At 38.6% G+C, this 18,998-nt stretch overlaps 1 protein-coding gene across 13 annotated transcripts in view; it reads left to right on the top strand.

The window, feature by feature from the left end:
- kansl3 (KAT8 regulatory NSL complex subunit 3) overlaps positions 1-15,572 on the top strand; it is a 20,091-nt gene extending 4,519 nt beyond the window's left edge. The window contains exons 1-21 of one of the 13 annotated variants that reach the window (XM_086173727.1): positions 1,340-1,793; positions 3,636-3,808; positions 6,127-6,398; positions 6,533-6,703; positions 6,809-6,899; positions 7,281-7,466; positions 7,561-7,692; positions 7,809-7,925; positions 8,007-8,105; positions 8,540-8,611; positions 8,703-8,777; positions 8,881-9,041; positions 9,120-9,183; positions 9,275-9,463; positions 10,200-10,356; positions 10,717-10,794; positions 11,096-11,275; positions 12,283-12,370; positions 12,630-12,716; positions 14,064-14,170; positions 14,787-15,572. In XM_086173727.1, coding sequence (XP_086029853.1) covers positions 1,766-1,793; positions 3,636-3,808; positions 6,127-6,398; positions 6,533-6,703; positions 6,809-6,899; positions 7,281-7,466; positions 7,561-7,692; positions 7,809-7,925; positions 8,007-8,105; positions 8,540-8,611; positions 8,703-8,777; positions 8,881-9,041; positions 9,120-9,183; positions 9,275-9,463; positions 10,200-10,356; positions 10,717-10,794; positions 11,096-11,275; positions 12,283-12,370; positions 12,630-12,716; positions 14,064-14,133 — 2,490 coding nt within the window. In that variant the 5' untranslated portion in view covers positions 1,340-1,765 and the 3' untranslated portion in view covers positions 14,134-14,170; positions 14,787-15,572. Of the gene's footprint in view, positions 1-1,339; positions 1,794-3,635; positions 3,809-5,249; positions 5,361-6,126; positions 6,399-6,532; positions 6,704-6,808; positions 6,900-7,280; positions 7,467-7,560; positions 7,693-7,808; positions 7,926-8,006; positions 8,106-8,539; positions 8,612-8,702; positions 8,778-8,880; positions 9,042-9,119; positions 9,184-9,274; positions 9,464-10,199; positions 10,357-10,716; positions 10,795-11,095; positions 11,276-12,282; positions 12,371-12,588; positions 12,717-14,063; positions 14,171-14,786 lie in introns of those variants that run through there. The other 12 variants (XM_086173721.1, XM_086173719.1, XM_086173720.1 and 9 more) reach the window with 12 other exon arrangements.
- The last annotated feature ends 3,426 nt before the right edge of the window (positions 15,573-18,998 follow it).

Genomic DNA, 18,998 nt, shown 5'->3' with positions numbered 1-18,998 from the left:
CCTTCGAGCAAAAAATAAGTGTTGATGAAACGATTGCTTCAACCGATCAGATTTTGAGCTGCGACACCAAGGCCTTCTAGAAGGCTACAGTAACATCAGTGTGTCACACGCCCTTTGATTGGATAGTCAGAGAGTGTACTAACCAGGGCTAGCAGGCTAGCTACTATAATAGCTAATTTATGAACCCATGATGGCTGAAGGAAGAGAAGAAATTGATGTGGTTGCAGAATTATTGTCAAATCCATTTTTAAGATGGACTGGGCATTGTTAAGAGAGGTTTGGCATTTCCGAAGCCAGCAGGCCTGTGACAGCGAGGAAAAGGATTTCTCCGTCACTTTCAGTGCATCATAAGATAGTTTTTATAGCTATAAACAGTTATTGAAGGGTAATTTGATAAATGGAGCACTACTGAAGGCCTAGGTGTGAAATGCACGGCCCGCTACTGATGGGTAGTGACCAAAAGAACCAGTGGCGGATACAAGCGTCCGAAATGATATTTCTCCGCAGTGTGGCCGGACTCTCCCTTAGAGATAGGGTGAGAAGCTCGGTCATCCGGGAGGAGCTCAGAGTAGAGTCACTGCTCCTCTGCAGAGGGGTCAGATGAGGTGGCTCAGGCATCTGGTCAGGATGCCTCCTGATCTCCTCCTGGGGGAGGGATTTTGGGCATGTCCATCTGGGAGGAGGCCACGGGGAAGACCCAGGGCACGCTGGAGAGACTGTGTCTCTTTGCTGGCCTAGGAACGCCTTGGGATCCCCCCAGAAGAGCTGGACCATGTTGCAGAGGAGAGGGAGGTCCGGGCCTCACTGCTCTGGCTGCTGCCCCTGCGACTTGACTAAGAATAAGAATAAGAATAAGAATAAGAATAAGAATAAGAATAAGAATAAGAATAAGAATAAGAATAAGAATAAGAATAAGAATAAGAATAAGAATAAGAATAAGAACAACTTTATTAATCCCGAAGGAAATTGCTGTGCCAGAGTTACAGAAAATATAACAGTAATAAATAATAAAAGAAAAGGCAGAATTAGAAATAAAAATAAACTATAAACTATAAAGTGTCTCAGTGAAACTATAAAGTGTCTCTACGGATAAGGGGTGGAAGATGGATGGATGGATGGATGGATGGAACTTAGGGGATCGGATCAATTTGAAAATAATTTCATCGTTTGTCAAACATCTAAATTAGTGAAATGTTACTGCAATCCAATATTTTTAGCGAGCGAGTTCTTTCAAAAAACAAGTGTTCAAACTGATACTTAAAAGATAAATTAAATGTGTTTCAGTGAATCAAAGGTGCAATTGGGGTATCTTTATAGTCTTGTTTGGAGTGTAGCTTATTTACCTCATCTGAACAATTGGAGGTGTTTGCTTAAATTGCACAATTAAAGCAAATATGACATGTAAGTTATGACTTGGAATAGAAATTCATTCGATGATCAGCACCCACGCCACTGGTGATAGTGGGTGTTGATGTGAATTTGACTGACTTGGTAGTTTGAATTAGTGTCGAAATCCAGTCCGTGTTTTGGTTTGGCCTCTAACCGCGCCACGAAATGGGTTGCCAGGTTTGTTCAAATGAAGCCCTAGAAATTCCCCCCGCATTTTCCTTGATGGTAAACGGACGTTGAGCAACACACATGGCAACGTTTTACACAACAAAAGGAAGTGAAGCGTACACGCATTTAGATATATGTACTCCGAATAAATCATACAATTTTTGAAGAAGTAAGTCTTATTAGCCCCATTAGAAGAGTTTAACCATTTATGGAACATGGAATGATATCGAGAAAAGGTAAGTGGTCGAACGTGAATTATCCATTTAGCTTTTACCATGCTATGCTATCGCTAACATGCTAGGCCAACCTAGACCAGTCACACTGTGTGTGATAATAAACGTTGACTATTGAGCTTTTTTACTGTATAAACCGATAAACAATTCAAACTTGCATAATAGTATTGGGCCAAATAGTAAATCTTCACCAAAAAGATTCATCTGCTCAAAATTGGAAGTTATTCAGCTCTGATATTTTGGGCGGTGCTCACAAACAAAGCACCTGCATGTTATAAACGTAAGATTATAACGAAATATCTGTTTACCGACTTTACTGATTACTTTGTTACGCTAGTAGTGATGGCAGTATATGAACGTTTAGGACAACTGAATTGTTTTGTGCATGTACTCGTTTCGCCATCGGACTTTGGCAGTTTGTAGCCAAGCGAAATGCATTTGCAAGAAGGAAAACTGAAATAATATCGGTGACCTTTGTGGCATGTTTGCTTTAATAAATGTGACTCTGATAAAACTGGAACGCTTGATGAGAGCTTTAAACGTTTGTGACGTAAGAACATTTTCAGTAGAGAGAAAAAAAAACAGGAACAACCAAACAAGTCTAAGACTCAGCTCCAGATAACTGGAAATTTTGCTGAATTTGCTTTTGTAAGTCACATATCGAAATCATATAACAATTTGTTCTCATTGTTCAATAGACTAAAATAGATACTGATAGTGATGTATAAATGTAGACGTAGGTGGGTTTGGGGAACATGTTAGTATACCTTTATGACTAAAGATGAAAAAAATTAGCCTGCCCAAAGTTAAGACAGAAGTATAACAGTAAGAATTCAATAACTTCCTTATTTCGCCAGAAATTAAGCACAATTCAGACGAATTATCATGTATGCGCTGATTATCCATTGCCCTGCGTCAAACACTCACATAGCCATAGGGCTAATTGGTGAGGATGGTGTATTTGTAAAAGACGTAGTAAAAGCAGAGTTAAACGTAGCTATGGAAGACCGTATTAATGAAATCATGGATTTGTGTACTTATGCAGAGCAACACCCACTGTAAGTCCAGTCCATGCATTAACTATTTCTCCATGAGGATCCAACCTCATGCTATGCCAAATCAACTCCATCAAGCCAGTGGGTCATTCCTGTGAGTGTAATATAAGAGGGAATGTATTATTATTTTTCACCTCAATCATAACTTATCAGGGGTTAATTTTAATGTACATATGCTATTTGTGTTTTGTACTCTCTGAATATGGTAGTGATGTCAGTGCACAGCAGAAAGCCAACATTTCCCTAAGAAAAAGAAAATTAAATCATGAAAATTCAAGCATAGTATTATCTCATCATGCTGAATCACATCCTTCTCTTATCCCAGAGTGTTTTTGTCAAATATTTGAAAAGATCACATTTCAAACAAATTTTGTATCATGCTGTAATATGGTTAAAATCTCTAGCAAACACCTGTTCAACTACAGCAGCTATATATAACAAACTTCACAATGCCAGAAAAAAACAAATTTGTTGTCAATAAATTGTGTAAATCCATACCATTGTCCCATTCAACATGGGACGTTCAAACAGCAGATATCAACAAATCAGTCAGGAGCACAGTCCTTAAATTACTGTTTGAAGCAAGCCTTTGGAATTAAAAATTTTGCTGGAGAGGTCATAATGAAACCAGAAGGGAGAGCCTCTTAGACACAGGAAGTCTATTAAATTTATTTACTTGATAGACTTCCTGTGTCTAAAAACTGCCCTTTTACAAAACACAGAAACTGTTTTTTTAAACTTAGACTGACCTTTATTGTCATTGAGATACTTTTTTTTAAATGTACATCAGAACAAAATCTCATCCTTACACGAGCAGAGGGTCATGGACAAAGTTTGGGGGAGATGAGAGACTTAGACACAGAAAAGAAGAAGAAACCTCGGCGAGATGTTCCTTTTGACATGGAGAGAGGGCGACCCTCCTCTCCTGCACTTAGAGTCCCCATCTCACCGTCTGTCTCAGAGGTCAGTTTACAATAGCTTCACTTATCAACAATTTTAAAAGGGGTTGACATCATAAGTTTTTGGTTTATAGTATATACTCATGTGAACCAACACTGCTTTTGATAATTTTATTGCTATAAGAAAATAAGCATGTATTGTTTTTTTCATGAAAAATCAATATTGCTTCACATTTCGGTTTGGGATTTCTATACACACTGACAAAAGGGTTGTATTGTAAAGGGGGGAAGTACCATTATCAGACAGCGGTGGCAATTTTTTTTTAACCTTCCCTCATTATGGCCGGAGTTTTTAATATAAAGAAAAGAGGCAAAAAAAGTGGTTAATTTATAACAGCACTATATTTCATAATATCTTTATAAACTTACATATTTGTAAGCCTAATGATGAGACATAGCTGGCTGTAAATTTTCCATCCTATACATCTACTCTGATTTGTTTTGTAATCGATGAGTTTGAAGGGACACTTCTCTCGTGTAAAGGATCAACTCAGTCAACCTTGAAACAAATTTTCTTTCAACATTTTTTCCAGCAACCTTTTGCAACTCGAGAAATTTACTGAAAAGGTCTTAAAAATAAGAATAGAAAAAGGCCAGTCTTTAAATCACAGGCAGACTATTTATTCTCTTGATGGACTTTCTGTGTCTAAGAAACAGTCCTTTTACAGAATACAGTAATATTGAGTTTCATTGTCATTCTGATTGCACATTTTTTTAAATGAATCAAAACCATTTTTTTGTCATGCTGGTTTAGTGCAATGATAAAATAGCAACAACTCTGTCATGTAATGTAAATGCCCTGTAACCCTTCAGGTTTTGAAAAAGCAGTATTTCAACTTTCTGTGGTTACCAAAAAAATTTCACTTGAGCTCATTGATACATAATTGGGTTGCAATTTGAAATAATGGCATCTTTCCAAACCTGGTTAATTGCACACAATTTAGCTTGTTAAAGTTTACAGTGTGTACTAGTACTGCTATGTTGAACATATTGTACGTCATTTTATGTCAAACAGGAAAAGTACAGGAAACAGGAAAATAAAAGTTAAAAAGTCTGTGTATAACACACACAAACAATGAAAGAAGAGATTTTTTTTCTTTAAACTATTAAGTAAAGGAAGTGGCTGTCACCTGCACTGTTAAAGGCTAACTTTGACCTGGAAGTACAGGAGGTTGAGTATGATGTCATAAAGTAGAAGCTGTGTATACACTTAGTGGTATGTGTGTGTGTGTGTGTGTGTGTGTATATATATATATATATATATATATATATATATATATATTGTGCATGTGCAAGCGTGTGTGTGTGTCTTTACACACATACACATGCACACATATATGTTTATATATATGTGTGTGTATATACATACATACATACATACATACACATGCACATATACACAATCTGAAGGGGAATCCATATTATATAATTTGTGGATTTTACAGAGAAAGCAAGATATGTGAATGAGAAGTTATTCACAAAAATGATGAAAAACAAGCATGATAGCACTCAAAGTGAAGACAAAAAAATGGTGTGAAAGTGGTGGGGAAACAATGGTAAGTGATCTTCCAGGGCAGTGTTTCATATGTTAATTTCTATTAAAAAAAAAACTAAGGGACCCTTTTCGGTCAATATATTCTTAAACATGCTATATTATGCAGTCTATCAAACTTTTTTTTTTTAATTATTAATGTTGAAGTTGAGATGTATTGATTATGAGGCCAATTGCTGTATCTAAAATTTTGTATTGCCAGTATTTCCAGAAATGAAGGTATGTAGTAAATAGGATTGATGTTGGGATCCAGAAAGCCAAACTACTTATTTTGTTTTTTACTGAGGTTCGGCTAGTCATGTTTCAAAAAATGTTACTGTACTACTTTTCCTGTTTTAAGCCTGATGTCACCATATTTTCTTTTGAAAGGAACAGATAGCATTTTGTAAAGAGGTGTTAAGTTTTGTAAATCTCAGCCTGGAAAACATTCATCATTTCTTTGACATTATAGCTTATCCAACATAGCAGGAAGCCCCCAAATTAGCTCATGCTAGTATTTAATTTAAACTGATACCCACTGTCAAGTGTTGGTAACATTATGTTAAAGGTAACGTGTTACACTACATTATAACCCTCTTTCATGTAATAAAGCTTGGCTCCAATGATGGAAGACATGTCTGGAAAGCATGGTGGAAGGCATATTTTTAGTAGTGCCTTTTTAAACTTCCTATCAAAGTCCTTTGATAGAAGGAAAATGTTTTTTAATGATTGAATCATTTTTCTTCTCAGTGTGTTTAAATGATACATTTTCTTCCCTTCCCCTTCTTTAGTTTGGTCTGAATCCCCAAAAATTGTTGAGCCCTTCCCAGGGCCCTTTGGGGCCCAGGAAGAGGATGCATCGTGGTGATAAGGACTTTCAGATATCATCACGGAGGATGAGCACATCGTTGCTTTTCCAATTATCAGCTCATGAAAGAGAGCTAGATTTGGTTTGTCTGGACCACAGCTATGCCAAGCCATGGAATGCACACCCAGATGCTAGCAGTGCCCGCCCCACAAGAACACTCTTTGTCACCCCACGTCGCCAGGCTGAAGCTTTGTTGTAAGTTTAAAATAAAGAAACTCTAAGATAACAGCCTTGAATTATCATCATTTAACCTTGCGCTTAAACTTCACTTAACCAAAATGTAACCACAATTATTTTGTGTATTTTTATGCTTTGCTCTTCTGTCACAGAGATGCTGATGCTCTAATAGATGTGGAAACAGTCACATGTACACCTGTTCCTCTTTATGATAACCAAAAAGCTCTTAGTGTGATGAAGGAATGTGAGCGACATGTTCTGTTTGCCCGCACTGTTGGTGATAGTCCCCCACCCCCTGACGACTGGGAGGAACATGTAAACAAGTAATTAAACACTGAGCATTGGCTATTCGCTGTCACCCTATTCTTGTTTGACACAATTTTCCAAAAAACAGAAGTTGTAAAAAGATTATCATTGTACTCTTTCAGGACTGGATGGTCAATAGCTCAGAACAAACTGTTCAATAAAGTTCTGAAAGCACTGCAAGCTGAAAGACTCGCCCGTCTGGCCAATGAGAACGTAAGATGTGTTAATTGTGCTTGAGCTGAAAGCAGTTGTTCAGTCAGATTTATGAAATATCAAAATAGAGAATCATCTACTTTAGGAAAAATATCAGTATTTGTAGTTAGAATTTTTATGTTTCATCCTAGCCATTTCTTTATTTTTGAAGTTTGTGGTCTTGATTCAGTACAATGAAAAACGTCACATGCATCATCTCTTCAAAATGGTCAGTGTAGATAAATTTAATGCTTGAAAAGTTAAGTGCAACTGCCTTCCAGGATATATTTGTGACAACAGTCATTTGTACATGCTGTTCAGACAGTTCTATTAATATCTGCACTGAAGCAATTTTCAACTCAGTTATGGAAGTTTTTATATATATGACCTTGTTTCCTCTAGGCATCCAATGAACCAATTCTGCGGAGGATAGCTGTGGACAAATGTGCCAGAAAGGTGCGACATGCATTAGCAAGTGTGAACTGGGACAACAAACTGACACAGTGGCTGCACACTACACTGATTGAATCACTTAGTCTTGCCATGCTGTCTGCTTACTTGGATGTGCTGCAGACTCTCAAAAGCAAGGTGTGTCTTGGCAAATGGATAAAATGTAATGCCAGATGTTTGTATCAGTGTTTGTATAAAGTGTTGGATTCTTAAGATACCATCCTCTTTTCAGTTGCCTACGCTAATTGACAGAATGTTGCTTACAACGTCTGTAAAGACTGGCGCTCCAAGTGCAGAGGCCCTGTCACTGCTACTGAAACGTCCTTGGGACCCCGCTGTTGGAGTTTTGTCTCAAAACAAACCAGTAAGGCAACAAGTTATATCAAGCAATCAAATAAATCATTTACTAATGTACTTACTAATGTTTGTTTTCATGATGTCCAAGTTTAATGTTAAGTACATTTGTTTTCAATGATTTAGAGCAAGCTACCTGGATCTCCACTCATTTTAATTGCACCATCAAGTCCTACCAATCCTGCCCTCTCTGCCTCTAGGCGAATGAGATTCTGGCAGTCACAGCTCTCCTGTTTGGGAAAGGTCTCAACTCAGATATTGAAACACATTACCAAGAACCCACGTTTGTTTTTTTGTGCTCAATACTGCTGTCTCTTTACCCAGGTGATCCCAGTGCACACTCATGTGAACAGTGGAGCCAATATTAGCATAACCCAGTGTCTAGAGCACATGTTGGGAACAGTCAGGGCCAAGGTCATGGAGGTAGGATGTTCCATTTTATTTACAAATCATCCATGACTTTGGATGATTAGACTGGCAAAATACAATATTTTGATCTCATAGTAGTGATAGATGTACAACAAAACTGTAAAGCTATTTTATTTGTCACGTGGCAGGCAAATGTAGCAGCACACTCTATTCCTGTATTGTATTGTACTGTATTGTACTAAATAAATTCATATGTTGAATATATTCTATACAGTGCAATACTATAAATTTCACTGTTTTGCCATAATATCACCACTCTTTAAGACTGTAAGGCTGTAAGGCTGTTCAGTATGTTGCTAATCATTAGTGAAAAGATATTTAATGATTTGAAAACCTGCCAGTTAAAATATTGTCTTAGAAGTTACTTTGGGAAATTGAATCTCTTAATGTCTGAATCACATTTTGTGACCAATCCATTTCTCTACTAGGTTCACACTCACTTTCCACATAAGCCTATCATCTTGGTTGGCTGGAACACTGGTGCGCTGATTGCTTGCCATGTAAGACTTCTCCTAATTTGATGTTCAAGAATAACCCAGATGGTTAGAAACAAGTAAGCATTATTATTTGACTGATTCTGACTTCTCACAGGTATCGCTCATGGAATATCTGACTGCTGTGGTTTGTCTTGGCTTCCCCTTGCTCACCGTCAACGGACCAAGGGGGGTACGACCCAAAACTATTGTTTTAACATTTCAACAATTGCCCAAGGATCTATCAGTATCATCTCCCTGGTAGTTGTGACAGATATTGGTGTGTTACTGACTAGCAGGATGTGGATGACCCGCTGCTGGATATGAAGACCCCGGTGCTATTTGTAGTTGGCCAGAATGCGTTGCAATGCAGCACTGAAGGCATGGAAGAGTTCAGAGAAAAACTGAGGGCAGATAATAGCATGGTGGTGGTTGGGGGAGCTGATGACAACATCAGGTCAGTCCTATTGAGCAGTCAGAGAATCCTCGTATTTTCACTAATTTCATTTTTAACATGAGTGGTCTCCTGTCATAGAATCAACTCAGCAAAGATGAAATCAGAAGGACTGACACAGACCATGGTTGACCGCTGCATCCAGGTTTGTTTTTGTATCACAAAATGTGTAGAGAAATTTTAAAAGATAACAAGGATAAAGCTAATAATTCTAATCCTACATCACTGCTCTGCAGGATGAGATAGCTGACTTCCTGTCCGGCGTCCTTACACGAGCAGAAGGACATGGCCACAGTTTGGGGGAGATGAGAGACTTAGACACAGAAAAGAAGAAGAGACCTCGGCGGGATGTCCCCTTTGACATGGAGAGAGGGCGACCCTCCTCTCCTGCACTTAGAGTCCCCATCTCACCATCTGGGTCAGAGGTCAGTGTACAATTACTTTACCTATAAACCATTTCAAAGGCAATTGTAATTAGAAGTGTCTCATTTTTAGCAATCTCAAGAACCAACAGTGCTTTTGATGATTTTATGACCATAAGAAATATGACAGCTACCATTTTATTTTTGTTGTTTTCTTTCATTCATTCATGGAATATCTATATGACATCACATTTTTTATTCAGGGTTTGTATGTATACTGACAAAAGATCTTGTGAAGTGTGGTCGCAAAGGTACCATTATATTCAATTTTCAGACCATGTTACCTGTCAGGAATATATTTGTAAAATAACACTTTTGTACGCCAAATCATGAGCCACAGCCTGCTTGTACTTCTCCATCCTATACCCACTATTCTTATTTATCGTGATAGCTGAGTTTTAAAGGACATTTCTCTTGTGCAAATGATCAACTCAGTCAACCTTAAAAACACCCAACAACAGCAAGTGCTTTCTTCAGAGTACCGAGCATTTTTTTAAGTCATTATTATACAAAACAAAAATGAATCAATTTTGCATTGAATTTACCTGGCCAAATGTCACAGAAAGACGCAAGCTTTGGATAATGAATGAAAGAACGATTGCTTCAATGATTAAAAAACGTTTCTGCAGGATGCATGGCCTGAGCCTCTGTAGCCTTTTGGATTCATTGATTATGTAATCTTTTAAAACTTTGACATTAAAGAATAATTATGCATGTCAAAAATTCTTTATGTTTGCAGGATCTGTCTAGTGTCTGCAGCAGTCCCACTTCAAGTCCCAAACCCAAGACAACTGGTCTGTCTCCAGCTCAGAAGTCTAGTCTGATCACAGTCACACAGCTTTTCAAGACTCACATGCAGCATTCTGGCACAGTGCTCACACACAAGCAGGCTCAAGGTCAGATCACCAGGACAGTAGACAATGGATGCATTAAAAACACACTCAAGACTCCCAATTATCAACATGTGCATTGTGATTCTGTGTGTTTACTTTCACCCATTTCGCACCAATTTTACAACTATTAAATTATTCACCTATGTGAATGACCTGCAAAATATGTGTTTAAAAGCAAATCAGTTTGGGGTGACTTGGGAGAGACAGCAGGATGATATTGTTCCAAATAAAACTTACACCCAGAAAATCACGTCACAACATCTGATGGGGCAAGATGAAGTGTGACTAAAAAACTCTCGTCTCATCCTCTGTCTATTCTCTTCTTTCAACTTTCTTTTCTGGTCTTTTTCCAATTCATTTCAGCTCAGTTTGCTGCTTTTATGAAACAAAACATGCTTGTGAGGAAAAATCTTCCTCCTGGCACTCCTCCTTGTATTTTTGGTAAGTGGCTATCCCTCTTCTTTTCTCTTTCCTGTCTTTCCTCACTCCTTTCCTTGGCTTCCATTGCCCTTATTTAGTGCCCTTATTTAATATCATCATCACATCCCACAATATGTGTTTGTGAATTTTGAATCTCTTCAAACAAATGTGGTATCTGAACAAACAATTTTCAAATAGACTGAACAAAAACAAGAAGTCAATTGATTAACTAAAAGTAGGGCTTATTGGTACACATGAACAGAATCCAGTCACTTCAGCTGTGCTGTAAATCATTATGTATGTTTGTTTCTTTGGGGTGCAGTTCCAGTAACTAGTGACCAGATGGAAGGATTGGACAGAGATGAACTGAGATCACATGGCAAAAGGAGGCAAACACCAAGTCCTACGCCAAGCAAGCCATCCAAGAGAGCCAAGATCAAGGTCACAATTGTTTCTCAGAGCGAGTCAGCAGGTGGTGCTGTCAGCCCTGGTGCACAGGACGGTAAATGCTTCTTTCCACTTTGTTACAAACACTAGCTGCATCTTTAACAGTGGAATTGTAGCAGGTTTAACGTGTGTAAGTTCAAGTTTTCAGCTTTGCATGATACGACTGGGCTTGCTTTTCCTGGCATTCCTGTTGTACACCTTGGATTGTTTTTTTTTGTTTGCTTGTTTTAATTGTTAGACAATTTGAAAAGACATATTGCAGATTTTAAGTGTTATTGAAGTTTTGAACTCTTTAAACAACGAGAGTAAGCTTTAGAGCAGCGGTAGCCAATGTGCCAGGAGTCACATTTTCCTGTACCAAAAAATGGGATTCCTTTCTGGTCCTATCCTTGACTTCATGGTTTCATTTTAGAGCTTATAACCTGGAGCGTCATATCAGCTCCTCATATCCCTGCTCATATTGAGGAGATTCCCAAAGGCTGCAGTCTTTGTAAGCACAGGTTGAACATGCTGAAAGAAAACTCCAAAATACAGATTTATTGTTTTCAAAAATATAAAAAGCACTCAGAGATGATCGGCATGGCATCTGTTTTCTAAAAAATAAAAGTTCTCACTGACACACATGTTAAGAAGTTAATTCAAGTGGCCACAGTTTAATTCAAGTCAGACCTCAAACTAATTGTGGAAAACAAGCTTTGCCAGGTTTCTCACTGAGTGAACAGAGGTAAAGCAATACCATTGAACATGGTTTAGCTATAGGTAAACACCTGTCAACACCTGGATACTGTTGCTGTGGAGGTTTGGTGGTGTGCTGTTTTTGGCTATTTATGCTGGCTGAGTTGACTCCGGTCTAGTGAATGATTGATTGCTGGTGTTCAGTAAAACAATCTTCAATGAATGAAGGAATTAGATCAGGGAAAAAAAGAGTAATAGTAGTGCAAATGTGACAAAATGACTTGATCTGGAAAAATGCAAAACTAGGAATACTGTTTTGCTGTGCTTTTCAATTGCATTAGCCTTTGATCAACTGATAGGTCCATTGTGAATTTTCTGTCAATGCAGTGGCTGTCTCTGGGAAGCCTCTAACCTTGACAGTGGGACAGACTGTTGCAGGAACCAAGGAGCTCTCTGGACTTCTTACAAGCCAACGGTAAACAAGTTCACCCTGCTACACAAAGACATAATCAGTGTAGACACTAGACAATCCGACCCCATGCCCCTTACCACTACCGCCATAATCAGACAAAAGTGTGTCTGGTGCAGAGGGATTGATGACTTGTGTGCTCCGAGTTTGGGAGCTGACTGATGGCCAACACCACATGTCGAGGTAGCTCTTGAGTAGACTGGTGGTTATGTGTGTTACTGCAGGTCTGGTAGTCTCTCAGAGGTGTCTGGTGCCCTGTCCCCAGGCTCCAGTTCATTCAACAGCGTGCAGCCTTGCATGGTGTCAGGGTCCTCCACACCAGCCCAGGTGCAAGCTCCGGCTACTGCCCAAGGTATCACCGCCCGGTCCAGCCCTGCACACCCATTTGACTGTCAACTGTGCCCTTAATCTCAGCACGGTAGACTAAACACACAGTGCAGTGCACACTTTGTGAGAGAATAGATCTAAACACAAGATGAGAAAAGTGTGTGAGAAAGTCAAACTCAACTAATTATGTTGACTTTATTTTGTTTAGTTATTTGTGGTGTTTTGTTTTGGTACACTGCTTTCTTTGGTTAGATAAGGGTAAAGTATTGACTAGGCACAGTACTCTCATTTTACAACTACAGCCTTTTTATCCCTATCAGAAGAATGTTCATGGATTGTAGTTGACAAGAGTATAAACAATTACCCACTTGAGTAATCATTTGACGATTTTGTTGTTGTTGCTGCACATAACTGGCCACAAAATAATGTAAAATATAAAACGAAACTTTGAATAAAATATATAATGGATCACCTCTTGTACCATTTCTGTCGGTCACTGTCCTGAACCTTGAACTGCGCTGTGTTTTTGCGTATTGTATCCTCCTGGAGACAAGAGTATAGAAACATTACCAGAAGAGATGTTTCCAAACAGACCAGAGGGGTCACTTGATGGGTTGATTATATGAATGATGTAAATCATATGCTCAGGCCTCAGTGTAACTTTAGACTTCCAGGTCCTTTATTTAAGGATGAGAGGAAAGAAGGAAGATGTGCACTGAAACCAGTCTGGAAAATTGCTGTGGCCCAACACTCAAGGCCTTGTTCATAAACCTGATGATTGTTTGGGGGTGTCTAAGAAAACCCTGGATGGTTGATTTGTTGAAGACACCTCTAATGTTATTGGGCTGCATATTTTGCATCAGCAACAAGCTTTTAATGTGATAGACAATGGCAAAGCAAATACACAAGAAATATGTGAACGGGGTATTCTATATATAAAATTGTCATCGCTCTGTTTTATGTACCTTTGTTGATGATAGGCATTGCACCAACAGCTCTCGAGCTATGAACATTTGCAAGTGGCTGTTTTTCCATTAAAAAAAAAAAAAATTAAAAAACATGTAAATGAAAAAACTGCATTGGTCAAATGCACACCAGAGAACTTCAAGCTTCCTTACTTGACAGCAGTAAGGAAAAACTCATGACTTCACACTTAGAAGCTGAATTGTTCTTTGTTTGGATTGCTTGAATTCTTCAGGAACATACCCTTTCGGAAAACAAGGATCTTGTTTTGAAACTCAAATGGGGTGTTCTATAATATGAAGTTTTCATGGGCCTGCTTTTGAATAACATAATTTATAAGGGTAACCACTGCTTATATAATTGAATCATTTCAGCTCTATTGATTCACCTTCTTTGTGTTTATGTGCAGGCCCTTCCGCCAGCAGTCTGCTTCAAGGTCTAAGTTTCAGTCTTCAGGAGATCGTCACCAAAGCGCCTAGCTTACCCTCAATGACAGCCAACACTGGCAACGCACAGGTACTTTCAGTTACAGTTTGAAGGACTGTAACAGAGATTTTGATTGTTTCACCATGATCAATTTTTACTGAAGTTTACAGTGCATTTAATTTGTATTCAGTTGGTGTAAGACATTTTTGCATCAAATGCAGTCTGTAAATTATGTAATCCAGAGTAAATTGAACACACTCTCAAGAGCTTGAATTTTATAAATCCTGTGTCCTAAACAATGCCCATCCATAGATACTGGATTTTATTGTTGAGCAAAGACCCATCTATCACAGGACAAGAGAGTCGAATCTCATTAAATAGGATACAAGTTCAGGTATATCGACCATTGTACAAGTGAATTGAGATTGTCACACAAACAATTTCTGCAAATCAGAACTACATCAAAAAATGGCAAGAACAATAATTGCCAGTGGTAATTTGAGAATTAGTAAGCCTTTGTTTCAACATTCAGTGTGACTTGTACTATTGCTACTCAGTGAACAAAAGCATATTTTAAACAAAACTTTTTACTTTTGAACACAACTATAAACTGTAAATTACTTGAAGAACTTGCGCTCTCAATTTTACTTATTTATCTGTCATGTACATGTACAATAAGCCGTTTTTCTTTCTCCTTAACCTTCAGACAATATGTGGCAAGCCCCAAGGTCAGGTCCTGACCTCTGTCAGTAACAGCAGCAGCAGCAGCAGCACTCTGCTCCGAGCAGTGCCTCTGGTTACCTCAGGAGGAGTGGCTAAAACTACCGCCATCCACCAACTGCTCACCAATGGCGGACTGGCCAAACTTGCAAGTAGCTTGCCAGGCTTGGCCCACATAACCAACCAGGCTGCTGGTATGTCTCGAGCTGCCAAAACAAGACGGCCACGTTGAATGCCCAAGCTTCATTCTTCTCTGGTTTTGGAAACCAGGGAGGATTGCTTCACGAGAAGACTGTAGGGTGCAGTTGTACTGTTGTCGTGTGTGGGTTGTTAACCTGGATGAACCAGACAGTTGTGAGATTTACTGAGTACAGATTAGCAGTGTACTGTGGTCCTTGGTTAGAAAGAGAAATGGGAAATGCATGGTCAAACTGTTGTTCCAAGCATAGGTTTGACACAATGTTTGTGCAGAAATTAATATGAAAATATGTTGAATTTAATTGAATACAATTACTGTGACTCGGGTCAGTCAGTAATGGTCAGTTCATTGTCAAACAGAGATAACTTTTGTATGTCAAAGTTGTCACGTTGTCAAGCTGTCATTTCATAATACTGTTTTATTTTATTTGTCTCTCCTTGTGTTTTGTGAAACCATCAATAAGTCACCTACATATAATCTATAAATAAAAATGCAGAAATTGTTTTTTTAAAACATCAACATATGACATTACCCAGCCTCTATTTCTGTTGTTTCAATAAAACTGGAATCAGACTTATGTATTTATTTCTTTTTTGTTGTGATTGTTTCTTTCGTTTTATTTTCTTCAGGGTTTTCTTCGCAAGTTGCTTCGGTTGCCCCTGTCAAATGACTTTTAACGTACATGTTCATTTGAGTTTAATGTGCATAAAAACAGGAAAAGTCATAGGTCGTTGGTTTCCGTTACAGTGTGATTGACATCTTCCCCAACACAGTTAAATGCGGAAGTCCATTTTATTGTACTTCTTGGACTGACTATCCTGCAATTAGCCATGACTTTTTATTTGTGTGTTGCTGGTAGGGAAAAAAAATCCCACATCTATAACAGTGTCCCTTCGAGGAGGGTAAAGCCGAGACAAGTGGGAACACATACAACGCCACTTCATATCCAAGAGCTGAGGGTGTGTCTGATTATCATAATGGTTCACTGACAAGAATGCATTCAGGTCATTGGATCATTTGGCAACCAATTAGTTGGCAAAAGGTGGATCTACTATCACATTGCACACATTGTCTAATCCTCCTTAGGACATAAGGTAATCTTTAGGGTCCGTATATAAATATCCTCATTCCTATGGCAACCTAAGTGGCTCAGAGAGACTTGCTACACTCTGCATGAAACATTTAATCTATACATGTTATACTCACAATGTTATACTGTTTTACCCATAAAATGGAGATCTGGATACAGCGTTCTCAACATGTGACGTGTTTTTGATGTGTTAATTTTGAGAAAGAAAATACATTTATGGACATGTTTGGTCATGTTTACCTTTAATGCACTGTGGACTATAATTAGTAATCATATTTAGTTGCACTTTTACGACGCATATGCATTTTTTTTGCGGGGAATAATTTTTAATATCTGTCACATCTTTACTTTTGTAGGGCTTAAATGGTTGCTATCTTTAAATGTATGTGCACTTACCAGATCTTTCACATAGTAGGGAAAAATACCCCCTACTCAACATAAGCCTATCACTTTATTTTGTGGACTAAATTAAAACCAGATATGAAGCTTGATGCTGCAACCGCTACAAGCCGGTAGCATATATACAGCTCCAAATGAGACTGAACCCTCCGTGCAATGATGAATTCTCCACAACATACTCTGAGCCCCTGCTCCACATCCTACGGAGGGGTCAGCTCTGGCACTGGTTGTGCGTGACAAGGCTGAGAAACTTCTGAGACTCAACATTGCTGCTTTTCTATGTTTAACTTCCAATAAATAGATTTCTACTGGCTAACAGTATATTCGCATCAGCCTCTGGGCAGATCACTTTTGCCAATGAAAGAGTTACTGCAGCCTGTGGCAATACCCTACTACACAAAAGCCATGTCTGCTTCTGTAATATCACATCAGAATATTTTACTTTTCTAAATTTACATGAAACATCAATATTAAAGATGATACCAGCTCGTGTCTGGCATGTTCATGTTACAACTGGTGCATGCTTACATCTGTGCAATTGACATGGTTTATAATATTAATATAATTTTCTACACCAATTATGTAATGCTCCATGAGGTTTTGTCCATATATGTTCTAATTTTGTAGGTATGTCGGAATTGGTCATAATAATCTGTCTCAAATATATGTGTCTTGGCTGCGCTGACTTTGTAGAGTTCACTTTTGCAAAATATGCACTATGTCTCAAAACAAAGGGATACATCAATGGTAAGTCTCATAGATCAGCAAGATTTTCTGTCATATATTATTCCAGATCTGAACTGAAGGCAATAAATATCACTGCAGCTCTGTTAACAGACTCTTTCCTTCAATAAAATGACTGAACAGACTCAACTGTGCTCCAAGATTGTCTGTCTAAATATTTGGTCAACACTTGAAGGATTGAGGTCAAAGTTTTTACAAGAAGCTCGTCTTATTTGAACTATACTGAAGAGCTTTGCTCACATGATAGTTATACTGTGGTGTTTATCGCAGCAGTGTAAATACAGCCCAGTCATCTCTGCAGACACCCCGTCTTACATTTCAGTGTACGGCGACAGTCAGTTAAGATGAAGCAGAATTTCTCTTCCTTCTTACATAAGGTAGGCATTCTATCTCATTAGCAGGAACGGGACAAATTATGCCAGCCATCAAGGAAACAACCCAGCTGCTGGCATCACCTCCCCTCATCATTAGCACAGGGCATTCAAGCACTCCATCATAGTCCCTCCATCCAAGCATCCCCGTCCCCGGTGTCGTTGATAGCGTCACAGTTACATTCATTACCTCTCGTCTTTGACTGCATCTCATGTGAGACGAATCTCACGAGATGGGAGTATTTCATCTCTATGAAACAAGGTTCACTGATTCATGAGGACAGATCTTTGAATCTTGAATCAGCTTCAGCTGACATTTGATTTCACGACTTGGAAGACTAGTGATGTTGTGAAGATTTGTGGACGTTGACATGATCCGCCTTGAATGCATATTTTCAAACCATCTTGTAAACAAAACACACTTGATGGGTAAGAAACTGCTGACATTAAGATTGTTCCATTCTGAAACAATAGAGCGTAAAATAAAGACAGCACTGTATTATTAATGACTGTAGGCAAGGATTGTTGAATCCTTGAACAATGAAGATTTAATATACTAGGCAGGAACCTTTCATATACCACAGTGTGTACAACTGTGAACTTTTAGAAATCTTAAGGGGTGGAGAAACAGGAAGAGTTGTAAGATTGTGAATCAGCCATGCCATAAATTAGAGCTAAATAAATCCACAGCTCAGCTCAGCAGTCTGTCATAGGAGGAAATTGCCCTGGATGTGAAACTTACTAAGCCAAGAAATGAACAATGCACGTCTATCCGAGGTCGAGTTGTTCCGCAAACAGCCATCAGGTGACGCATTTGCTCCGTTTCAGTGTCAATCGTACAAGCAAGCACGGTTCTCCCATGCCATATATACACTTTACACAACACAACGAGAAGGTGAAAAGGAAATCTCATGACAGAAAGAATTGTGACAAGTGGTCGAGCGATCGGGTAGTTATTAAAGTGCATTCATAAAGACTGAACATTTTGTTCCGATTTTTTTCCCTCGTTATTTATAAACACGCATATATACCAGGCTGTATACCAATTACTATATGTCGATGTGGACAATGTGACTGATGGAAGTCTAAATGAAATATCATCAAACATTTTTCACTAAACGAAATTGAAACCGATTTTAAAGCATCTTTTTTTATTATTTAAATCGTTCTTTACCTCGAAAATAAAATGTAGATTTTCATGTAAACGACAACATTGCGTGCGCGTCCGAGAGCGCGTTCATGTGAACGTCGCCTCACGCGGCGCTCTTGCCTTCCTTCCGCCGGTCTCGTGCGCTCCTATGACGAAAGAAAGCAGATGGACGCAATTGGTTGAACGTTTACAACTTTTCTTAAAGTTTGCTTTTTATAAAAATTCATATATATTCGAGCGAAGTG

Source organism: Fistularia commersonii, chromosome 26, assembly GCF_037954325.1.
Source record: "Fistularia commersonii isolate RoL2024-O1a breed Wild chromosome 26, RoL_Fcom_v1.0, whole genome shotgun sequence".
NCBI classification, from domain to species: Eukaryota; Metazoa; Chordata; class Actinopteri; order Syngnathiformes; family Fistulariidae; genus Fistularia; species Fistularia commersonii.
This window is presented reverse-complemented; position numbering and strand designations above follow the sequence as displayed.